The sequence below is a fragment of the Corythoichthys intestinalis genome, chromosome 12, assembly GCF_030265065.1.
Source record: "Corythoichthys intestinalis isolate RoL2023-P3 chromosome 12, ASM3026506v1, whole genome shotgun sequence".
In the NCBI taxonomy this organism is placed as follows: Eukaryota; Metazoa; Chordata; class Actinopteri; order Syngnathiformes; family Syngnathidae; genus Corythoichthys; species Corythoichthys intestinalis.
Genome location: NC_080406.1, coordinates 39938440 through 39963306, shown reverse-complemented (window position 1 = coordinate 39963306; position 24867 = coordinate 39938440). Strand labels below are relative to the sequence as shown.

General features: G+C 38.5%; 1 protein-coding gene across 1 annotated transcript; it reads right to left on the bottom strand.

Moving 5' to 3' along the window:
• Positions 1–1780: 1780 nt before the first annotated feature.
• Positions 1781–24611, bottom strand: spopla (speckle type BTB/POZ protein like a). The gene is made up of 12 exons (XM_057852706.1): positions 24417–24611; positions 23082–23166; positions 20007–20116; positions 19747–19868; positions 19369–19520; positions 19153–19280; positions 14439–14616; positions 13804–13859; positions 13593–13715; positions 7117–7259; positions 6946–6999; positions 1781–3107 (listed from the first exon to the last, which is right to left on the bottom strand). The coding sequence occupies exons 3-12, from the start codon at positions 20082–20084 to the stop codon at positions 2963–2965; spliced, it is 1179 nt and encodes a 392-aa protein (XP_057708689.1). The 5' UTR covers positions 20085–20116; positions 23082–23166; positions 24417–24611; the 3' UTR covers positions 1781–2962.
• Positions 24612–24867: the final 256 nt, after the last annotated feature.

Genomic DNA, 24867 nt, shown 5'->3' with positions numbered 1-24867 from the left:
TTTTTCACTTGCTGAATGTGCCTGTCCATTTTTTCCCCTCAAACGCACATTTGATTGGCTGATGAATTCATTTACTTAAAATATTTTGCTTTATTTTCTACATTATTTATTTTAAACGATATTTATTTGCAGCCTATGCAGACATTTTTCCAGATAATAATACATTAATCATATCAGCGGTAAAACGTTTTCAATTTTTGTGGCCTTTAGCTGTGCTTTTGGACAAAAGCAGTCGTGGTTTACCTGAAGGAAGGCTCCCTTTTTTCTTTTCATATAACTAAAAACTTCTTAGTCAGGGTATTTACAGGATTTAGACAATGTTGAGTGGTCTTAAGACAAATGATTTTTTGCATTCCTAGATATATTATTAACAAGTGTGTATTTATTGTGTGTGTTAATATAATTTATGTTCAAATATTGCAATTTGCTAATAAAATCGTGAACATTTATCCTGGGAGTTTTCAACATGTTTAAATGCTTGACAGATGTCATTGTGTCATTTGGCAAATTATGTCACAAACTCCATTTATGTCCAGCCATAGACAGTCCAGCTTAGATCTTTTACATCCATTCATAAGTGAGATAATTTGCAGGATGACACTAAATGAGATCTGTTATGAGCATTCATTAATGCTCATGACAGTGTCATGTCATAATTATTAGGTTCTTTTGACAGTCTTTTGATGCCATTGTCAAATAGTGTTACCAAATACCATAATTATCAATTAATGAAACAACTGGAACAGTAACTGAAGAAATAATTAGCACAGAACATGAATTTTGATCGTTATTTACATCTGTAGCGCTGCAATGCATGCTAAGAGGCATGTTGGATGACAACAGTGCTGACAGCAGGTGTGATCAGAGGTTGACTGTCTCCCCAGAGGGAGCAGTGATGGCCAAGTGAATCTTCTTGAAGCAGTAAAACTTTGCAGCCGACTGGTTCAAAGCTTCATGGTGGTTTATTTGGTCTTATGACAATATTATGCCACTGTCAAATAAAGTGTTACCGATTAATATATTTTGGTGTAAATATCTCATAATACAGTGAGGACAGCATCAGCTGACAGTTCAGTGCGGCTTATCGATGAACAAATGCCGTTTTCGTGGCACATTTGGTAGGTGGTGGATATAGTCAAGTACGCCATATAGTCAGAAAATTACGGTAAACACAGCTGGAAGGCAAACACCGTCAGTGTGGCAAGGTAAAATGAGGTAATCAAAACATTTTACAAACAAGACATTTCATGACAGTGTTCATCAAAAACCAACATTTGCTAAGTAGAACCAGTTATCTTATTTTTATTGATGAGTGCATGCCATGTAGGTGCCTGCACAACTGAATGTGAGGACTTTAACTGCTCCAGGAAAAAGCTTATTAAATGTACAGTGGTTGCGTATGTGTGGGCACACGAGGTGGTTTATCACAACATAGCACCTGGGAAGCACAGTTGAATCATTTTTGTAGTCAAGAGTCCCTTTCTCCATGTGTGAGATGTGAGTGTGCCACCAAATTTGTGGAAATTTTACATTAGTATTAGGGTTTACAATCAGCTCAAGACTTTTGAAAAGCTTTGTGACACCTTGGGAGAAATCCCCCGCCTGACACAGACAGAGGATGATTAAAGGTGAAATAAGATTTAATGGTGCTCCTTAGTGAGACAGTAGGTGGACACATCTCGGTTGTGGTCCACTCTGAAGACGCAGAGCTTTGTTAGCCTTTATGTCATGTGGCTTAAGTAAGCGGCAGGAACTTCAAAGAGGATTACCAAAAAAAAAAAAAAAAAAACCAAGACAAGAGATTGCTGGAAAATGTTTTAATTGCTTAACGCAGCCATACCTGTGGACAATTTCCATTTTGCTGCTACCAAACATACATTTCAACATGTTGACAACGCAGAATGATGCCGTCTCTAATTTTACAAACGCTCCCGGTGTGTCTTGTGTCAGGTTACGCTAAGATGCACTGAAACAGGACAAGCTCTCGTTCAAGAACAACAAATGACATCGCCGGCAGCATCCTAAACGTCTCCAAGCATTTTGAGAGGAATTTTTGTCAATTCTTACCCCCCCCAAAAAAAAAAAAAAAAAAATCATTCTTGGACACTCCCCTTGACAATAACATGACCATGCATTTGTCTTCCACTTTGACTAAACCACAATATGATGAGAATATATATTTGCAGGTTGGCAATACTTAAGTCGAATTCGTATTGATGGTTAACGGACACGAGACGTGAGCCTGATTAAATACATGCCAATACTTCCAATATTTAATTATATATAAGGGCCAAAGACTTTTTTTCTGTCCCTATACAAAAGACGTCTTCTGAGGATGCTTCAGCTGTCATTTACATACAAATGGTGCCATCAATATGGGGCATACACATCTTTTAAAAAGTGTTAAGAACTGACCTTGCACTCAAAGTGTTCATGCTCTTTAACGTCGGGTCTCAAAACGGGCTAAACATTACAAATATATAATATTTCCCATTTAGTTCAACCTTTTGTTACGTTCCTATGGAACTCCATATGAAAACAACTATTGACGGGAACTAGTGCAACCTGGAGGAGGCCTGGTCTTTTGTGACAAGGCAGGCACAGAGTAAAATAGACAAAATGAACTCTGGAATGACTCCAGAGCAATGGCAGATATATTAAGGCCATTTTTGAAAAATTAAAAGGAGACCAAAAAAAAAAAAAAAAAGGAACAGTAGCAGACGGCTTGACTTGCTACCCACCCTGACCACGAACTTCACAGTCGGGCAGCGAAGCGAGTCTTTTTGTTTTTTTCTTCTTTTGCTCCCGCCCTTCCCCAAGTTCATTGTGCCAGCCTCCCCCACATCCCTGGTGAGAAAGGGCCACTCTCATTTATTCAAGTGTGTTCAGTTTTGGTGGAATTCATATAAGAGTGGCACCCTCACGAGTGTTTTCCTGCGCAGAGCCAGTGAGTCCCGGGCCGTCACGATTGTTTTAGGCGCTTGCGGGGGGGACCAAAGGGCGGGCACTGCGCCGAAGCCAAGGCACGGAAGGCCTCGGCCACCAAGTGAGGGTGCGATTGGATCATTGACTTCCAGCCCGCAGTCTCCATGATGTCCGTAGCGTGGCTGCGAGGACAAACACAATCAAGCTTAACGTGGAGAGATTCAAAATCAATGAACACAAGTGCCGAAGAAAATAAGTGGCCTTATAAATCATTCAAAATACAAGTCGCTGTTCAGCAGAGTATGCTTAGATTAAGGTAGAACCTTTTTACCAGTAAACATCTTTAATCATATTTTACTTCTGCTACATGATCAAACTTGCATAATATGTTAGTAATATGAAATGGAAGGGGTGATTGGATTTGGGTTCATGAGGTCAAACGTCACAGACGTCAGAAAAGGAATTTCACGGTCACTCAAAGAATAAAGGAATTGACAAACTTATGGGTATGTACGTAATATGAAAGATGAGTAAATTTGCAGTAATGATGTCAAAGTTCAAGAAAGGAATTTTGCAAAAACATATTTAAAGGGAGTGCCCACTCTATCAAATATGGCGATGCTTTTAATTTGGCTGCTTAAGCAGACGTCTGTACTTTCACAGAGTTTTAATTTGGGTATTTAAACCCTTTATAGAGCCACTGTCTAGGTTTGGTCATTAAAAAAACTTCAACATTATTATTATTCAATCTTTTTCATTCATCACCTAATAATTACATTGATCTAAATGCATGGAAAAAGGGGCAGGCGCTATATACTGTAAGTACTTTCCACTCTCCAAATCCCTTGCTTGCAGCTGCAAGGCTCAACCCTCCCCCACATGTTGCTGCTCAGTGTCAGTGAGTCAGCTGTGCTACACGATGACTGGAGGAGGTGAAACTCCTGAACTTTTTCCCCCATCGAAGAAAATGAAATCGTTGATATGGGAATATTTTATTTTTATTTATAAAAAAGTTACAGTCGGCTGCGGCTTAGAGGAGGGCCAACGAACATGTAAAAGATGTTTGTCGAGGGTGGCTGCCGAGGAGGCAATACCTCCAATATGATTTCGGATTTATACAAAATTAAAGGTTAGTACACTGTCATGAACGTTTACCACCAGCTACGAGAGTTAACTCCAGTGTGTTTAGTGTGTCTAGCGGTGGTAAAGCATGTGGTGCTTTTTTCCCCCTGGCAACTGTCTGTGTTAAGAGTGTGTACAATGTAAACATGATAAGAGTCATACACTCTTGCTTTTTATGGAAAATAATTCAATTATTTTTGTTCTGATTGTAATAATGTTGAGCTGTGGCTGCTGGTTTAGGCTCGCCTAAAGGACTGCATTTATTTCAATTTTATTTAGAAAATTTCAGTTATTTGTTATTTTTTAACTTAACATTATACTTATGTTCCAATTTGCTAATATGCTTTGAAAAAAAAAATCCTGTTCAATAGGGAGGGGGGAAAAAAGTTTTTAAAAGACATACATCTCAAAGTAAAACATTTTTGAGCTCTAATTGCAATACCGTGATATTTTGGCTTAAAGAGCATACGACACCAGAAAAAAAGTCTTAAATGGCATTATTATGTGAATTAGAATCATATTTTGAGACGATTCGACCATATACAACAATTTAGCAAAGCACAGATGACGAGAAATTAGTCTTTTAATCTGCCGGTTAGCCACGCCTACAATTATAGGGCTTTAGCGTCCCCAACAGGTGGATGACGTCAGCGGTAGACTAGGCTCATTGGTTTTACTATTCAGCCCATTGATGGGGAATTGTTCAGAACGAGGAAAACGAGACGAAGAGAGCTGCAAAATGTCATTGTTTCAGTCTCTCTACTCCCAATATTTTTACAGGATATTCTTTTTATCCAAGTATTTTCCCCAATAGCTATATAAATGGCTTGAGAAGGACCAGTCAGCCCGTCGAGGGGGAACTATTCACAATGAGGAAAACGCGACGAAGAGAGCGGCAAAATGTCATTGTTTCTGTCTCTTTACTTCAATATTTTTACAGGATATTCTTTTTACCCAAGTACTTTCCCCAATTGCTAAATAAATGGCATGGTCATGACAAATAACTTGTGCTAAATGGAATATAAAATAATAAAAATCCATTTATTCAAGACGACATGGCAAAATTACTCCATAATGGTCAAAACAGTCGACTTTACCTTTACTGTCACACCTGCCGAACGATATTTTATGACACCTAAATCGGACATATGTCATTTCCCTTCCCCGGCTTCGGAGAATGTAAACAGACCAGAAGGAGTGACAGCTAGCCGACATGCTAACCCGAACCGAGGGATGTTTCAAAGTCTTCAAAGTGGAAAATCACACATAACTAGCCTGGATTATTTGACATGACGACCCGGTTGTCGAGTTTCTTTGCGGATCGGCAAACCGCCCGGCGGAGAGCAATTTACAGTTCGTTCCCTGGAGGAGGGTGGCTGGAATTGTTGTGTAGCTAACGTGCTAATAGCTAACTGCTAATGAGCGTGAGGATAGCTTTTTACATGCCTATCAATGATCAAACGTAAGTAGTCCTTTATTTAAAGGAATTTTATAGTGTTTACTTTGTAATCACTGTATTCGTATTTGACATAATACAAAACAAGATGTTTACTCACTTCCTTGTAAGTCCAATGGTCCCACAGTAAATATCCACAGTGAATGGGAACCTTTTGAAACTCCAAAAAGGCGCATACGCCTAACCCGCATACAGAATGATTTTTCTGCAGCCGTTTGGCTGGCTTGATGCAAAAAATAAAAGTATTAATCCGCAAAATCAGCTGAATCCTTCGTCCTCATACACAACAGTACACTGTAGCGTGAAGAGGACGTCTTCTACCGTACACGTCACAGCGCCCTCCTCCTCAATGCGAGACCGAAGCCGGAAGTCACTCATTTTCCTGGCGCGGGATTCAAAAAACTAAATAAATATAGCGATCGCTTCCACACACATCCAAGCGGTCCATATCATTCAGGAGCATAAAATACCGCGTGTATTATGAAATAAACATGCTTTTTCGTGTCACAAGCACTTTAAGGTTATCACAGTCAGACTCTCATAGCGGCACTTGCCTAATATATATTAGATTTTTCATAATACATTAACAAATTATTTGTGTTAAAACTAAATAAAATAGAAATGATTACAAACAGAAATAACGCCCCAATAATACTAGTTTTCCCCCATAGTATTTAAATGAGCCCCTATTAAAGAATTTAGCCTTTTTTAGCCCCATTAGATTGACTTTTCTCCCAGTAAAAAACATGTCATTCATTTTTACAATTGATTAATTGACTGATACCCTGTAAATGCTTAAAAAATGTCCATATCTTTTCAATTTATTATCAAATAAGTGGTTGGATAATAATGGTAAAAATGTCTGTTGCATCACTTATTTAAAATGCTTTGGTCTGATTAAATTAATTTTGATTTTGAATTTGCACATGATAAAATAAAAACTCACACATGGATTGCCATTGACATCTAATCTACAGTATTTTAACTGGGCAGGCATTGAATTATTATGTTTCAGTACCATTAATGGTGATGGATGTCCAATCCATTTGGACTCTGAGGGCGGTCAGCGATTGCTCGATTGATGGAATATTTTTTGCTGACTGGCTAGACAAAATCATGTTTCGTACCCTATTGAGATGTATGTGCACAAATCGTAGAGCAGTTTACAAATGTCAGAAAAACACCAGACTACTCATTGGAAAGGCAAAACTTGGCGACCACACTCCGCCCATACGAAATGCGCAAAAAAGGCTCCATTTGCAGGGTTTCTCCAGGTACGAGTCTATTAATAACTTGGACACCTCGATACGACGTCTCAAAGTGAAAAGGCAAATAGTGCGCCTTCTGCTTGGGCTAAAACAATGAATTCTAATGCATCTGCGAGGGGCCCAGATAAGAGTGCGTTATTCATCTTGTGTCACATATATCAGCTAATTACATACTTGCTATTCCAGTTCTTTCCATCTTTACAGCCCAGCTGTCTGAGGACACTGCACCTATGGCAAGGAGATAAAAAGGTAAGCATTCAGGGATGGTAAACAGAAATGGCAGCAGAAATTCATCACTGGAGGTTTTTCCCCCCTTATTTCCTTCTTCCTCCTCCAGATACTTGCCTGTTGATAAAATCTATGGCTTGTGCTTTGAGCTGCTCGGCGCTGTGCAAATCTGCCAGGATGAGGGTGTCGGCCACATTCTCCACCGAGAGGCTGTTGCACAGGGCCTCTTCACACATGACTTTTAAACGCTCCAGCGCATACTGTAAGCACAGAGTCAGCGCTTAGCCACTGTATGTAAACTGCATTTGTCTAGGGACACCAAACGATAGTGTTCAAGTGAAACGACGTCCTACAGTATTTTGTGATTATGACAGGGAAGACATTGCGTGTAAAATAAGGGCAGGGAATGAGGTAGGACTGTAGATATCGATTGTTTTAGTAGTCGATTAATCTATCAACTAGTTAGTTCGAATAATCAGATAAGGAACATTTAATGCATTGCAGAATACATTTTAGAGCTGTCCCGACTAGTCGACGTCATCGGGGGGGTGTCTAACAAAAAATACAATACATATATGTGTATATATATATATATATATATATATATATATATATATATATATATATATATATATATATATATATATATATATATATATATATATGGAGGAATACACTCAGGTGACTTGAAGTTCCATTCTGAGACCCCTAATTTGGCCAACTTTCAAAATTGTCCGATATGCATGTGTGATACATCATTGGAAAGCTTGAAATCTCAATTTTCTGGAGGAAGAACAATTTTGAACACAAGGGCATTAAAAAAAAAAAAAAAAAAAAAAATTAAACAGCAAAACCCTATCTGGAGGTGAGAGCACGCGAGAGCAGAATTACAGACGCTATGACTTTAACGAGATATTATCGCGTACTTACCTACGTACTTACCAAAAACTCCATGCAGCATGTATCACTTAGTGTCAAGACACAGCTGTGAATGGCCACAGCTGGATTTTGTTGGGATATTATGGGTGAAACATGGTAATATAACCAGGGTTGCGATGCAGAAATCGCAGGCATCAAGGAATGGTTGAGATTTTCTTTTTCATATATTTACCCTTTTAAACGTTTTTTTTTCCACCCAATTTTTCTTTGTTTGGATCGATTATTTATCATCGAACATATCGGAGAAAATGGGACGTTTAAAAAAAAAAAAAAAAAAAAAAATACAATTAAGTAGGGCTGTCAAAATTATCGCCTTAACGGGCGGTAATTAATTTTTTTAATTAATCACGTTAAAATATTTGACGCAATTAACGCACAAATGCCCCGCTCAAACAGATTAAAATGACAGCACATTGAAAGGTGTACTTGTTTTGTTTTTCGGAGTTTTGCCGCCCTCTGCTGGCACTTGGGTGCGACTGATTTTATAGGCTTCAGCACCCAAGAGCATTGTGTAAGTAATTATTGACATCAACAATAACGGGCTACTAGTTTAGTTTTTGATTGAAAATTTTACAAATTAAAACAAAAACATGAAGAGGGGTTTTAATATAAAATTTCTATAACTTGTACTAACATTTATCTTTTAAGAACTACAAGTCTTTCTCTCCATGGATCGCTTTAACAGAATGTTAATAATGGTAATGCCATCTTTTTGATTTATTGTTATAATAAAGAAATACAGTACTTATGTACTGTATGTTGAATGTATATATCCATCTTGTGTCTTATCTTTCCATTCCAACAATAATTTACAGAAAAATATGGCATATTTCATAGATGGTTTGAATTGCGATTAATTGCAATTAATTACGATTAATTAATTTTTAAGCTGTAATTAACTCGATTAAAAATCGTAATCGTTTGACACCCGTACAATTAAGCGATAGTTAAGAGGTAGAGATCCGTGACTTTTTTCAGACGCCATTTTTTAATTTGTGAGATAATTTGTTTAAAAGTTTAAAATATGTGAGTGAATAATTTAAATCTTTTTTTTTTTTTAAACGAAATATAAAACTTCAATTTATGATTTTAAGCTAAAAACGACGGACATTTTGAATATTAAATATGATTAATTACCTTCGTTTTATGGCTGTGTTGGAACACAAGCGGCTGTGCGACGTCTATATGGGGGTTTTCAGGGTAAAACTGACAAAAATAGTTCGGGGGCTTAATCCGACATGAATCTGCTATGGCAGCATACAGACATTGTTCTATCAAACAAAACAGTTGTTTTGGCTTAAAATACAGCAGTTTCTGTTACAGAGGAGTGCAAGAGCAGAAACTGCTTTTTCTGTCTTGTCTGTGTTTTCCGCCATATACATAATAAAAATATATATATGAAAACAGCACTGGCCTGCTTACTATAATCCATGACTGCACTAATGTTAATGACTTTATATTATAAAGTATTATTGCGTATATACATATAGGAGTACACTCTAAAATTAATACTATATATTTAATTTGTTACTACGACTATGTGTGCCTATGATTAAAAACAATTGTGGTAATATTTCAGTTTGCCTTCTGCTTTATCTATGTTCAGGTTAAAACAAACAAATGTTGAACAGTTTTTATACTCCCCAAAAAATGCGGAAGGCACACCAGAAAGAGCATCTGAACTCACACAAAGAATTCTGAAATCGATTACCCGGGACATGAGGCCAATTGAAATTCATTTGAACATTTAGAACAACATACCACAAAAGGATTAAGAATTGTTTTGACTCCTGTTAAAAAGGTGAAGTCAAAGTGTTTCCGTTTACATTTTTTTTTTGCACTAGTTAATGCCGGGAGCATTTGACCTCATTGTTTGTGATTTATTATTGATATTTATGTTTATTATTTCTACGTTAATAAAGAATTTAAGTGTTCGATTTTTTTTGTGTGTGTGAATTAATAAGCTTTAAAAAATTCATTATAAAATTTATAAAATTGGTAAAAAAAAAAAAAAAAATTATTAGATTAGTCGACAAATCGTAAATATAGTCCGCTGACTAATCGGGAGAAAATCAGTGGTTTGGGACAGCCCTAATACATTTTAGAAGATGTAAAACAATGGCTTCCTAAGATTGCACTTTCAAAAGACCATTAAATGTGAACACAAAATAAAATTTGACAAATTTTTTGACAAAAGTCAAAATTGAAACTTGACACAATGATGCAAAATGGAGCAAACCAACACAAATTCCTGCTGATAATTATTTTTTACTGATTATAAATACCTATTAGAGGATTATAAATACCTATTAGATATAAAACAATGTTGACCTTAAAAGCGCTTTTCCTAACTAATGTATGCTGTAACTTACAATTCATTTATGGATGCATGTGCTGTCCTTACAGAGAAGCTGTTGTACTAATTTAGCTCCAGACACGTATTCATTTACCTGCTAATTTACTTTTCACGGTTGATTACTCTGCACTAAAATGCGGTTGAAGCCAAACTTACTGGTTTACTACTACTGTGCCCATACATATTTGTCTGATGTAGTGGCATACTACATTCAACAATATTTAGATTTTAATTTTTGTCACCCATCCAGTGTTGTTTTCGTCGACAATGACGATAAGGAAATATTTTATCGTCAAAAACAATTTTTTCATGACAACATGACAAGCTAAGAACAAGTGTTGGGAGACCGAAACATAACTGACGAATGCCAGTTTTCATCTGATGAGACGAGAACGAGATGAAAATTTGCTAAAGTTTCCGTCATAAGTTCACAATGTGTCGACGTTTATACCGCAGGTCTTAATGCACACATCTGATTTGTTGCCATATCTGTTTTTTTTGGCGTGCCCGTTCAGACTGCCTTGTCCATTGAGACCGTTCAAGTCCTACTCATGCTCACTAATTCGCGCTCCGACACGCGCTGAGCAAGAAGACCCGCATATGCAGAAGCATCAAAACAAATGACTACACATGCTGGCTGTCATCCGTCATTCCAGGGCGATCATGTATTGATTTCCAAAAAGAGGACACAAATAACACACATAATCCCCGTTTAGGCTTATATTCAAAGTTTCTGTGGATCGATAGCATGCACGCACTGTCCGTGCATGTTACACACACATACGCAGTTTGCCCAGACTCTCGGCCGTGTAAGCAATCTTGAAATATTGCTCATATAGAGCAGAGAGAAAACCGATCATTCTCAGGCTTATCCTCAACCCTTTTTATTTTTTTTATGACTGTTGCCAGGCCCGACCTTTCCCCAAAAGCCGTGTTCAAGGCAAGCTAGGCGCTCACGCAGAGCTGCATTTTTACATTTTACATTTCTACCTTAGCGTGCCGTGTCTCTCGCTCTTTGATGACGTAATTGCTGCATGAATTCCGATTTGTGAGACTTAACCAGTTCAGACCGCCGCGACGTTCTGGAAAAATGTGGGCCAGATCGGATTTAAACCACATACGAAAGTGACCCAGATCGGATTTGAAATGGTCCACTTTTATGCAACTTGTCCCGTTCAGACAGTCAAGTTAATGCCTCACTCGAGTCGGAAAAACACGAAAAAATCATATTTATGCTTTAACACCTGCAGTGTGAACGTAGCCTGTATGACATTTTCTTATCGTATGTGTAGTTAGCACGCATAGTAGCTTTGTTTAGTTGTGTCACTCGTGACGCGCTGCAACCCCCGCACACACACGCTCACTCACTGTTTCCTCTCAGGTGCTGCTTGGTAAGTTTTGTTTTCTTATCTTGGCTAGATATGCCATGTTGCTTTAACCTTTAAAAGTCTGTCCTAAAATTTTCAAAGAAATTTTTACTAGATGACTTGGATAGCTGTTTGGAAAGACTTAGGATGACTCATAATGACCACAGTGTACAGTATTCCATCGTTTTTCGCGGTTAATAGGGACCAGAACCCGGCGCGATAAGTGAAAAACCGCGAAGTAGCGCATCCCCCCCCCCCCCCCCCCCCCATTTTGTGTGTGTGTGTGTGCGCTCAATGTATTTATTCAGATCTAGCACTGGAAAGAGATACATATGAGACATGTTTTTTTCCTCCTTTTCCCCCCCAAAGTATGATTTTAAAAAATGTACCGTAATTTCCCGAATATTAGCGCGCACTTTTTTCCCCCTAAAATCAACTTGTAAAATCATGGCGCGCATATATAATATATAAACAGATTTTTTTTTATTGACACGGCCACGTTGTGTTAAAGAAACGTATGCGGCCATCCGTTGCCGACCATTACGGTACGTGACGTCACCATTTTGTTTCGGTCATACTTCACTGATCGGCCGAATGATTTCGTCTGTGTTAGATTCTGCTTTTTTCACTCTCCATAAAGCACAGAATTTAGTTTAACTCATTTGAGTCAACGTTTATTGCAGCGTCGCAACTCTGACCATAACAAACATAACAACAGACTTCCTGTGTGTGTCCGTCAACTATATCTGTCCCTCGGGAAACTCACCTCATGGAAAACACCATTCAGTAAAATTACATTTCTGTATCTGTACACGAGCTCTGTTTTCTTGTATTCTTCTATTTATTGGTGCTAAACTTAGGGTGCACGTTATAAACGGGTACAATAATTTCCCCTAGATTTTACAAGTAAATTTGGGGTGCGCATTATACACGGGTGCACCTTATATTCGGGAAATTACGGTATATATATATATATATTTTAATAAATGCTTTTTAAACACTTCAAATGTAATAATTATGATCAGTTTTAAACATAACTGTCCCACTGAATCATTTTTAAAAAAGAATAAAGTACTGTAGTAGAAAAATGCTTGGCTTTATTAAATGCTTCCGTTTACCTAACATGGCTGTGATTCGTGGAGTGACATGTAGAAATTACAAACTCCTGGCGTTTATTTTATATGTATCGAACGTCTCCACATTCTCCCCCCACAGACACACACATTCATTCCAGCCCGCGCTTCCTTGCAGAAACTGTTTAACAAGTTAAACAATGACTGACAGATTGCTGCCCGGCTTCTTTGGCCAGATCAAAGCCATCGTTAACTTTAATAAGCAAGTGCCGCAGTGACAGAGCTGGGAAAGGGGGTGAGAGGCTGTGCGAGCGAATGAAGCAGAACAAAGGTTTGTGGATTGGAAAAAAATAAAATAAAAAAACTATCGCACATCCTTGCGATGGGACTATGGCGCATGTGCATATCGCGATGGCGATGTTTAAACGCTATATCGTTCAGGCTTAACATATACGTATATAGAATCCTTGTTATTTTAATATGAACAAGATTAATAACATTAAAATATATAAAAATAAACTGTGGTTACAGCCTCCCCCAACACTCAATTTAATTTTCATAGCATTTAACTCATTGCCTGCTATTGACAATTATAGGCGTGCAATTCATTTAAACCAGAGAAGTGACTGTAAATGCTCATAAATGCTACTGACGGCGCTAGATGTCCAATCCACAGCGATCATTCGGTGCCAGCAACTCCCAGACAAAATGATTTGGACGTGTAACATCATCAATGGCAGCCAATAAGTTAAATGAGAAGGGATAAACCACAGCAAGCCAAAAAGAAATAAAAATTATAAAATAGCTGCAAAAGACTGTCTTTAAGAGTTAGCAGATCTAAACTGTTACCAGGCTTACTTTGTCTGCAGCTGCCAGCAGATTATCTGCCATCTTTTCAAGATTTGGGGCCTTCCCTGTGTAGATGAAGCCCATCATTTCCTTGAAGACATCCGGATCCACGTCACTTATATCTACACGGTTCTGGGAAGAGGGGGGGAAAAAAACAGGATTTAGCGTCCATCCAAAAACAAAAATAACATTCTAAATACAGTAAAGGGTGACTTTGTACCTTTTTACTCTCTTCCATTTCATGCTCAAACATAGCATTGAAGACAGGCGACCTTGCTGTGAAAAACAGATCCAAGACTGATAAACAAATCAACAAAAACCTCTTACAGGTACAGCACTTGTCAATGTGTTAAAGCAGTGGTAGTGCTGTGTTGTCAATTTTTTCTGATCTGACCACAGCATCTGCTGCCACCGTGTCCAAAGGACATTAGCTAGAAATGACTGCTAGGCTTTCAGTCTCCTGGATCAGTCATTACTAGGTCAAGCAGGCTAGTCAGGCGGATTAGCACCTTTTACAGAAGCAGGCTGCTTCAAACCTGCCAGGAGGTACAGAACCTTGGTGGCCTTTCAAGGTGCTTAAGGCTCTGTGAGGGAAGCCATTCAGAAGAGGCATGACATGTCTCACAAAGGCCATTTTCAGCATTTCTCCGTCATGGGCGCTTGCTAAATGCCTTCAGACCATATTTTGAAAGCAGTATAAATGATGCTTCCTAATGGACTTGCAGGAAGATCTGTCTTCCAGTCAAGTTACGATTGCAGTTACATATATTAAAACCCACATTCTTTCATAAAAGTCAAAATCTTAAACCGGTTTGGACCAAAGCGTCACCAAGTGCTAACTCAAGTTCTTCATACCTGCCAGGATGGATTTGTGGGCTTTGAACTCCTGCCCTCCCACATAGAGGCTGCAGTCTGTGAAGCGTGAACACTCCCAAAGGTTCCCCAGGTCATCAGACAGCTGACACTCAGGAACCTTCAGCATGTTCATGTTGGACTGGCCAGAAATGTTCACAGAGTCCTGGACAACACTAACCTGTTAAAAAAACCACACCAGAGCATTGAGCACAAAACATCCAAATAAGTAGAAGCAAATGCATCTAACACTTATAAAACGCGAGAACGCATTACTGCAAACAAGACTGCCATTTAACACAAAAGCACTTAAAATCAAATGAATCGCATTTCAAATGTCACTGGTGTAAACAATTTTTTTCTGGATTGTTTTTTTGCTCGCAAGTAGGCAGACATTAACAGAAGCAAGAATCAAGTACATTTATTTAAAGTATATGATGTGTCCTTTTAACGGATGAGTTAGTGGGCTCCATAAGTAGCCACGTTTAAATGCTGACTTTTATTCATACAGATTCAAATCATTCTGAATGGAAATTTCACATCAGCTGTTTACATGTCACTTCATCTATTCCGATCCAGCGTTTACATGTGACTGCCTTTATTCCGAAAGGACGTTTGACAACAGCCGTCTGACATGCGCAGATTAATCAAAACAAAGCGTCACGTTGCAAAACATGGAGATCGATCGTAAGATCAGCTGCTGTTTTAACGTTTCGAGAGGAAACAAAACTTCAGAATGATACGCCGTTCATTTAAAAAGTTGTGTGGGTGCGCTGTGCGTGTGCTTGGAAGCCATGTTGCAAGTGACGTTACTTACGTCACCGAGTGACGTCACCACGTCAGTACGGAGCATGCGCAGAAAGAACGCAACCAGACACCATTCCGCTTCCCTGTTTACATGATATAATTTTACTTCTAATCGGTTTGGGAAAAGGAATATTCCACCCCTGTGAATCGGAATGAAATTCCATTCGGTTTGGGCCTGTTCATTCCAAATGAGGTGTTTATATGGAACACAATTATTCGGTTTGAACAAATATTCCGATTGTAATTGGAATATTTGGCTCCATGTAAACGTGGCAAGTGACATCCAAACTAGTAACATGTAGCAACAAGAAATGTTTATACTTCTGAAGCATTTCCTGCCAGAAAGTGTTCTGGTACTGGTTGTGAAGCTGACTGCCAACTGTTTATGGCTCAACAGACCTATCCCCAATTGACAATATATACCGTAATTTTCGGACTGTAAGCCGCTACTTTTTTCCTTCATTTTGATACCTGTGGCTTATAGTCCAGTGCGGCTTATTTGTTGATTTTTTTTTTTTAGGTCACACATTATTTGACAGCGGTGTCATAAGACTGTTATAAGATCATCAAAATTATGACATGACACTATCATGGACATTACTGAATGCTTATGTCATTAAGTGTCATTTGGCAAATTATGTCACTAACTCAATTTTTGTCCATCTTGGATGTTTTGCATCCATTCAAAAGTGAGATCATTTGCCGGATAACACTTGATGACATCTGTAATAAGCATTCATGAATGCTCAGGACAGAGACATGTCATAATTATGATTGTGTAATGACAGTCTTATGGCACCACTGTCAAATAAAGTGTTAGCAAATACCATAACTAGCAACTGATGAAACAACTGGAACAGTAACTGAAGAAATATTTAGCACAGAAAATGATTTTTGATTGTTATTTACATCTGTAGCGCTGCAATGCATGCTAAGAGGCATGTTGGATGACAACAGTGTTGGCAGCAGAGGTTGACTGTCTCCCCCAAAGGAGCAGTGATGGCCAAATGAAGCTTCTTGAAGCAATAAAGCTTTGCAGCCAATTGGTTCAAAGCTTCATGGTGCTTCATTTGGTCTTTTGACAGTCGTATGATGTCGCTGTCAAATAAAATGTTACCGGTTAATATCTTTTGGTGTAAATATCCCATGATACAGTGAGGAGAGTTGCGGCCTATAGTCCAGTGCAGCTTATCTATGAACAAATGCCGTTTTTGTGCCAAATTTGGTGGGCTGCAGCTTATAGTCAGGTGCGCCTTATAGTGCGAAAATTAGGGTAGTCATAACATTTCCAACTTGATTTATGAAATAAAACTAAAGCAGTTCCAATCAGTGTTGTTTTCGTCAACAATGACGGTAACGGAAATATTTCGTCAACATGACGATGAGGTCACGATGATTGCACTGAAAATGTGTCTTGGGAGATTAAAACGAGATGGATGCCAGTAGTCATCGTCTGACGACACGAGAACGAGATGAAAATTCGCCATAGTTTCCGTCATGAATTCACAATGTGTGATATTTTCTTATTGTATGTGATGTGCTGCGGCTTCCCCCACCCCAGCCTGTGCCCATTCCAAGCTCCTTTTGTGAAATGTGTGTCAGGTGCTGCTTGGTAAGTTTCGCCTTATCTTGGCTAGATATGCCATGTTGCTTTAGCCTTTAAAAGTCTGTGCTGAGTGATCATCACACACTAAACTAACTTGTAGTGTTAGCATAGCGTTCACGTTAGCATTAGCAGTTAGCGCGGCGACTTTCTTCTTAAACTCTTGGAAAACATTTTATATACTGTTCGTGGCATCCAGGTGAGTTTAACTGCAAATAATGCGCTGCTTTCCTGCTGAGTGTGTATTATCATCGTGAAAATGGAGATATCCTTGTAGACTCTACAGTTAAGTGCTCGTCTGTCATGTTCATTCGAAAATTGTTGGAAACCTTTTATTGATTGATTTATTTATGGACTATAACGTTTGACTTTTATAGACAAATCATTTAGAAAATTGTTGACTAAAACTAGACGAAGACATTTTTAAATGACAAAAAAAATATTTTCGCCCAAAAGACAAAGATGAAAATTAAAATGGCTGCCAAAAACAACACCGGTTAAAACAGTAGAAGGTTAATGATCTGTTTCCTTGGTATCACTTACATCATTATTATTATTATACAGGGTTTTTGCAATAAGGCACACCCACAAAATTTGACAAGAAAACTATTTCTTCATATAATAGTAGATCTGGACTACAAGCCGCAGCTGTCAACATTGTAATATGGGGTATTTACACCAAAGCTGATTAGACTATAAATATCCGTAAAAAGGTGCACTGGACCATAAGAAGCAGGGTTCAAAGCTTGGGGGGAAAGTAGCTGCTTATAGTCTGAAAATTACAGTCACCAATTTAACATTCCTTTATAAAGTAGGGTTGTCATTAGTGTTGATACTGAAATGTTGTATCCAGATGCAATGTTTGTTTGAAAAATTATCAATACTTATTTTTTGTTTATGCACTCCCATTGTTCACCAGAAGCAAAAGCTGGCATGGGGTAAATTAGATTTTGCTGTACTTTTGATTAGAGCTGAAACGATTACTCGAATAATTCGAGTAAGCCGATTTTAAAAATTGATCAAGGAATCGTTTAATTTTGCCAGCTGTAAGCATGACGTTTTCTTTGGACTACTTTTAATGCGGCACAACGCGCTGACGTCACGGGCATACAGGAAGAAGAGAGAGGCGACTGATATATTTGATTTCAACCACTCATGAATATAGAGGTAACGACGAAGAGGCCGATGAAAGCGAAGAAAAAGTCACCAAGAAAAAGCAGAAAATGTCAAAAGTGAGAGAGCATTTCAAGCTGGAGACCAAAGTGAACACCGTTTCATGTATTCACTGTAAGACAGCTGCATAACACTACTACCCGCGGCCCGGCCGACCGCACCCCCAGTTAGACCCCGCGACCGATGACCACACCTGAAACCCAGGCCGGGCGCCACCGCGCAACCTGCCCGCCAGGCCTCCAGTTTACTCCGAGAGCAGAGGAGTGACACGCGGGACAAGGTCAAATTAGGTTAACATAGCGCTAATAAATAAGATTAACGTTACTGTACCTTGCTAATGTAGTTAGCCCTGTGGAGTGCTAGGTTTCTATTAATTATGACTACTGTCGATGAGTGGCTAACGTGTCTTTCATACAGGCATTATTTCATCTGTAAAATAGTGATGAGCTCACTGTCAATATCAGACATTTATTTTCAACACTGCAAAAACTCAAAATCTTAACAGGACATCTAGACCGAAAACTACAACTTAAAAATAGCTTGACAAAAAAGGAAATTCAACTGAAACACGTGGGAATGAACTTTTAAGTGATGTGTGTTATCATGCGTAATGACATTTTAATGTAAGAAATAAGATTTTTTTTTTTTTTAATTTATAAGATCTTAAGTATTTTGCGTGAAAGCAGTGAATTTGTTGTTTTTGGAGTCACAACTGAGATGCAATTTTTTTCAGTTTTCAACAATGTACATCTAAAAGCCATCGATAGTCTAAAAATGGTTCAATACTATGTGAAAGGTCTTGTTTTCTCAGGTATATTTATAATTGCTCTATATCTTAAAAATAGTGTTTTATCCGATTACTCTGAATCGATGGAATTTTCAGTAGAATACTCGATTACAAAAATGTTCGATAGCTGCAGCCCGACTCTTGATAGTAACGGAGTAAATTTTTACATGTTATAGGTCTTTGGCTGCCAACAATGGCGCGAGACATCTACTTTGACAAACTGATTTCAATTCACAGCTGAAGGATGATTGGACACCATAAATTCCACACAAGTACTCTTAGGATTATATTTCCAGCAATTTGAAGCACCCGATTTTAATCACTATAGTTAAGAGTTGAACATGTACCTCACAAAAAAGAGTAAGTTTATCATCAGGCAGAAGTCCGTTGGCTTCATCGAGGAGAAAATCTCTCCTGATAAACTTTTTAAAGCCCCAGTCCTTGCCTTGGACAAACCTGTAGGCTCTTTGGCTTTCTGCAACAGAAAGACGCATATGCTGTATGATGAAAAATGTTACCAAGTAATGGTAGAATACGTGGATGTCCTGTGTGCTCTCACTTACCCATCGCTTTTGTCTCCTCACGTTTAGCATTCAACAAGGAAAACTTGAATTTTGCTCTGACTTCACTTTTTGGACAACTAACAAGAAGTAAATACAATGACAGATAATCTTTGCTTTCATCATCAAGTCCCTTTGGATTGACTCGCAGACACCTGGCAAGTAAACAGAAGACCGCACGTCAAGGTCAAAAAGAAGTCAAACGCTCTGAACTTCTTTTGACAAAACAATTATGCTAAGCCTTCAGAGAAGAGCTTCCAGTTTATGACACACTGGCTCTAATTATCATGCAGGTACTTAAGAGATGATTGCTAGCATTTATAGTGCATTTGTATTTGAGACACTATTTATTTCTATATTTTTGGAAAATGCGTCACTGACCACTTCATCTTGTCGTTAGGCCCAGAGGAGAAGGTTGAACTTTTCAGCACTTCCCCCATTTCTTCTCTGCAAAAACTAAAGTTGTTTATGGTCCACATGTAGGAAAACTTGACAACCTTGACCTTGGAGCCAAAAGAAGAAACTTGATCATTTAGTATGAAGGATTTCATAGCGACATGATTTAAGATTACATTGCAAACCATGGGAAAGTAATGACATGGCTTTCGTGAGAACACAAGTAAAGTGTTGATTGCTCAAACCTGCGTATAACACCAGCTCTCTGCCACAGGTCCGCTTGACATCTCCCCAGGAGGAGGGGGGGTGGGAACCCGTGACATCACCGCTTTCAACGTAGCACGTTTTTAAAGGACTGGATAGTGCAAGAAAGAACACTTTTACTTTGGCAGAAAATATTTCTACAAGAAATATCCTGATCACATGTTTTTGCATGAGAGTCCGAGTCACCCAATTTGAGGATCTGCCAATACGGAGTTCAGATCCGACCTCAGAAATGTGTTAAGGATGAGGGTGGGGAAAGCATTTGTAAGTATTCTTTTCCCCAATTTGAACAAAGCAAACATTATAGCCAATTAGCCATTCAAAAAGGGCTTTTTTTTTTTGCAAGGCAGCTGTGCAGAACGAAATGAGTTTGAAAACTCATTTGTTACTATTGCTGCAACGAATAATCGATTGACTCGAGTAAATTGATTAGAAAAAAGATTCAAAATAAATTTTGCTGCTCGCGTATTCGTTTAATTAATGTCGAGTTGTAATGGTTTGTTTTGACAGTGTTTGCATTTGGGTTTATACACTGCCCTTTAGTGGCAACAGTGAATTTGACAACTCATTTCTCATGGGTGAATCCAGCTGCTCCTTGTTAAGGCCTATGACCAATATAAGCTAAGTTTTTGTTTGAGCAAATATTTTTTAATGCATTCGAAATTTAGTTTAAAGGTATATTTAGCAGTTTTCAAGGGGAATATGTGTTTGAACTAAAATAACTGATAGCTGCAGCCCCTATTTGTTACATTCAAATACTTTGTTTTACATAAAGTTGGTCATCCTATGGCCAAAAGTTTGGACACACCTCATTCAATGCAACACAAACCCCATTGATAAAGCAATAAATTGTATTAATCAACCCTGAAAATGCATACCTGTGCAGTCAAAAACCATTTCAGGTGACTCCCTTTGAGAAACATCAAGACAATGGCAAAAGTTTGCAAAAAAGTAATCATAGCAAAGGGTGGTTACTTTGAAGATACAAGAATATTACAGGTATATTTACGTTTTCAGCCATAGCAAAGGGTGGTTACTTTGAAGATACTAGAATATTATATTTACGTTTTCAGCCATTTCATCTTTTTTTTTGCTAAATACATTTTCCACACGTGTTCATTCATAGTTTTTTGCCTTCAGTGGGAATGTGTAAATAGTCATGAAATTAAAGAAAACTCACAAACAGGTGTGTCCAAACTTCTGGCCTGTACTGTATATTGATTGATATATTCTACAAATTGTATACAGCATTATTGTGTTTTTATTCTGCAATATCATTATTTAGTTGCTTGTAGCCCTTAACTCAGGAGGCGGCAACCTTACATACCTTATACCAGGGGTCGGCAACCAATGACACGCGTATCAGCACTGGCACACGAAGGGTTAACCAGTGACACCCGAGCGCATGGCAATTTTTTTTTTTTTTTTAAATGCGCATTTTTACCTGAAATCAAGATATTTTCATTTGCGCTGTTATTTCAGGGCTTTACAGCTTTACAGGGGCGCCCCTCCCACCCCCTATGCTGATGGCGTTATATGCCATCAATATTGGATTTTGACCACACCTCCTGCCCTTCCTCAATTTCTCATTCCTGCACTTGTGTTTTTTTTCTCTGCGCGCTCAATTCAGCACATGCAACTAACGTGTCACAAAGCCAACCAATCAGAGAGCTGGCGGATGTACACTGTGTACCAATCTGCACTTTTTGGTAATTGCGGTGCTTTCAAATCCGCACTGTAGTATAGAGTGGACCGGCGATTAACGTGGCTCGTTGTCGTCGATTCGTACGGTGATTACTTTGGAGAGGTGGCGATGTTCATAAAAACACAATGATGCGTTGGATGGCGTTTTGCTGGAGACCTTTAGTAGCAAAACAAAAACCAGCGGGGGGGACACAGCCTCTTTTCACAGTGCTCTCCGCGCAACTCTCAACACCTTGCTTCGCCCCCTCTCGTTTTCTCGCCCAGATGCCCACTTCTTCTACGCTTAACTAGTAAGCCGGCAGCCCCTTGGGGATGCCGATAACAACTGGTTGGCTGGTTACTTCCGCTAGTTGTTTGTGCATTATGCCTCGAGAGCATTGTGTGTCGCACAACAAGTGTCAAATGCCAGGGCCAGGGATCACATTAAGGTAGGCATCTTTTATATTTGTAATATAAAATCTAAAATTGTGCATATAATTCACTGTTTAAGTTACTAGTCAACAAGACATAATGTAAAAGTCGGCTGTTCTGAGTGTTCAGTTACTGAACACTCAAAGAGATCCTGACTAGATCTGCCTACTAGATCTGCCTAATAAAAGGAAGGTTTGCTACTTTGTTAAATCTTACAGTGCAAGAATTTAAATCAAATATTAATTTACATAATATAAAACTGAGCCGCATCAGAGGGTTCATAGAGCCGCATGTGGCTCCAGAGCTGTGGGTTGCTGACCCCTGCCTCAACTCATTCACTGCCAATTAGTTTCAGACATAAAATCCATTTCAACTGGGAAGGCTAGCACTGACTGTTCATATAGCGCTAATGGCAGCCAATGATTTTTTTTTTTTTTTTTTAATCGATTCTGATCCTGACATGATCAGGCCCGATTTTCCAAACATGTGATCTGATTGGGACATCCTTAATTTCTACAGGTCAACATTTGATGAATCTCTTAAGGTTTACATCACTCTGCGCATGTCACACGTCTGTAAAACTGTTTTGATGAAGCTTAATGACACGTGCACTACATATTGCAATGCCGCACATCACGTGTAATGCAAACAGTTGAACAGATATCTTCAATAGGAATGATTTTAATCTGCAAAGAGACTGCATGTGAACACAGTTATGTCCTTCATGAGACTGATCTAACAGGTTGGCTGTCTTTGTTTGCTGCAGAACAACCTGAGTAGTAATAACAATAGAGACAGCCAACATGAGAAAAGGCAAATACTGTACACATTTGTGTCTCGAAACATGGGTCAACATTTTTGCTAGGGTAGACTAAAAAAAGACTTGTACTGTTCAGAAGAACAGCAGTTGAGTAAAATGAAAATATAAAATGAGGCTTTACCTTTTAGCACTTTGAAGTATATAAAAAGCGGCCAATTTTTTAATATTTCACAGGATACGTCATGGTCCCATCTTCATGTTCCAGCCTACAAGGAAAAAGAGCAAAGGACATGCAAATTACCTGGCATCTTAAATTAAGAGTAATTAGATGAAGCTTTTACCTGTAAATAATTTTACTACTATAACCAGGAAGCGGCTTCTTTAGTGTTGTGAAACCTTTCATTATTAATTATACAATAACTTTCATCATTGCTAGGAAGATTTGAAAGTAACCTCACTGGACAATTCTTTGCAGCCCCCTCATTTTGTCTCATTTTTATAAGCTATTTCTTGTTGCCCCAATATTCAGACTGAGATATCACAGTCAGGCCTGCAGAACAAGATGACAATCTTGTGTTCTCATAATAAATAGTAGCCAGTAATGGAATGCTACTTTGAGTACTGCGCTGTGTGTGTTTGAATTACCTTTAGTCACACATTACAACATTCCTTCAATAAAGACTATACTAAAAGATTAGGAAAAAATATCAATACAATTTAAACAATCTAAGGCAAATATTAAATCAGGATCAATATATAACATTATCAAGATTCAAAAGCACATTATTTTAGTCCCTATCGCACACCTCTTAATTGATCAAACACTCATCCGGAAAGGTAAAGACAATTAAAGCAAGCAGTTTTGCGTTTACCTTGTTGCTTTGCCATTCAAACAGCTATGATGCTATTGACATTAGCACTCATCTAGTTTGGATCCAACAAAGTCATGTTTTAGCGTTACACAAACTTCATCATCTATTCATGTTTGTGGATGGTCAAATGCTCATTTCTTTTTAGATCACCTAAATTAAACTACATTAGATGTCAAAATCATATGAGTCAATATTATCCCACGTAATTTACTAGCATTGACGCCCTTAAAACGACAGACTTATATCGAAAAGAAAGTTATTCCCATGACCTGATTAACAGACGACCAAGTGGACTAACTAGCACGATAGTGCTTAAGCCAAACTAGTATTTAAGTTGTCAGTAGCGAGGCTCATCTAAGATTCTCGACCGCAAACGCGGCTAACAACAATCGGCTAGCTTGACACAAACATTTACTACACGCCTTGACGAGACCACGGACAGGTACAGCAATATAATTTTCACGCACCAAACTGGCTAAATAAAACGGAGTACGATAATCCTCTACTTTGCGTAATACGGGCCTCTGCGGTTCATTTCGGTCCAAGCTGATGGTGGAAAACAACGACTGCTAACTAGCTGTTAGCTCGAGCTAACATGGACATCGACTGCCAAAAAAGTTGGAAAAAACATCGTGACGGCATACCTTTCAATTTCATAATTCCGTATGTGTTAAGTAAGGTACGTCGCTGCTTAGTGTCACAGGCGCTCCTGTCACCATCCGTCACTTTAGACTGTTTTTCAGGGAGACTCTTCACAAGGTTTCTTTGTCTAATTTATATCTGTGCTAGCTAAGCTTACTGTGGCTGACTGTGTTCTGGTGGCTAGTTTAGCAGGCTAAACTGTTTCAAATGCGCATGCGCGATTCGACAGGCTGCCAAAGTCACAACAAAAACTAATTAAATATGGTGTAGGTCCGCCTTTTGCGGCAATTACAGCCTAAATTCTCCGAGGTATTGATTCATACAACTTGTGAATTGTTTCCAAAGGAATTTTAAGCCATTCTTCAGTTAGAATACCCTCTTAGACACGATTCTTGATTGAATCTCTAAAACTGACCATAAATGCTCAATAATGTTGAGGTCTGGGGATTTTAC

Excerpts from the sequence above, each read along its gene's own strand:
- spopla (XM_057852706.1), bottom strand. The coding sequence starts at position 20,084 with ATGTCACGGGTTCCCACCCCCCCTCCTCCTGGGGAGATGTCAAGCGGA. Across the intron at positions 19,869-20,006 it reads AGAGCTGGTGTTATACGCAG|GTCAAGGTTGTCAAGTTTTC; the intron begins GTTTGAGCAATC and ends TTTGGCTCCAAG. Across the intron at positions 3,108-6,945 it reads GGAAAGAACTGGAATAGCAA|CCACGCTACGGACATCATGG; the intron begins GTATGTAATTAG and ends TTGTCCTCGCAG.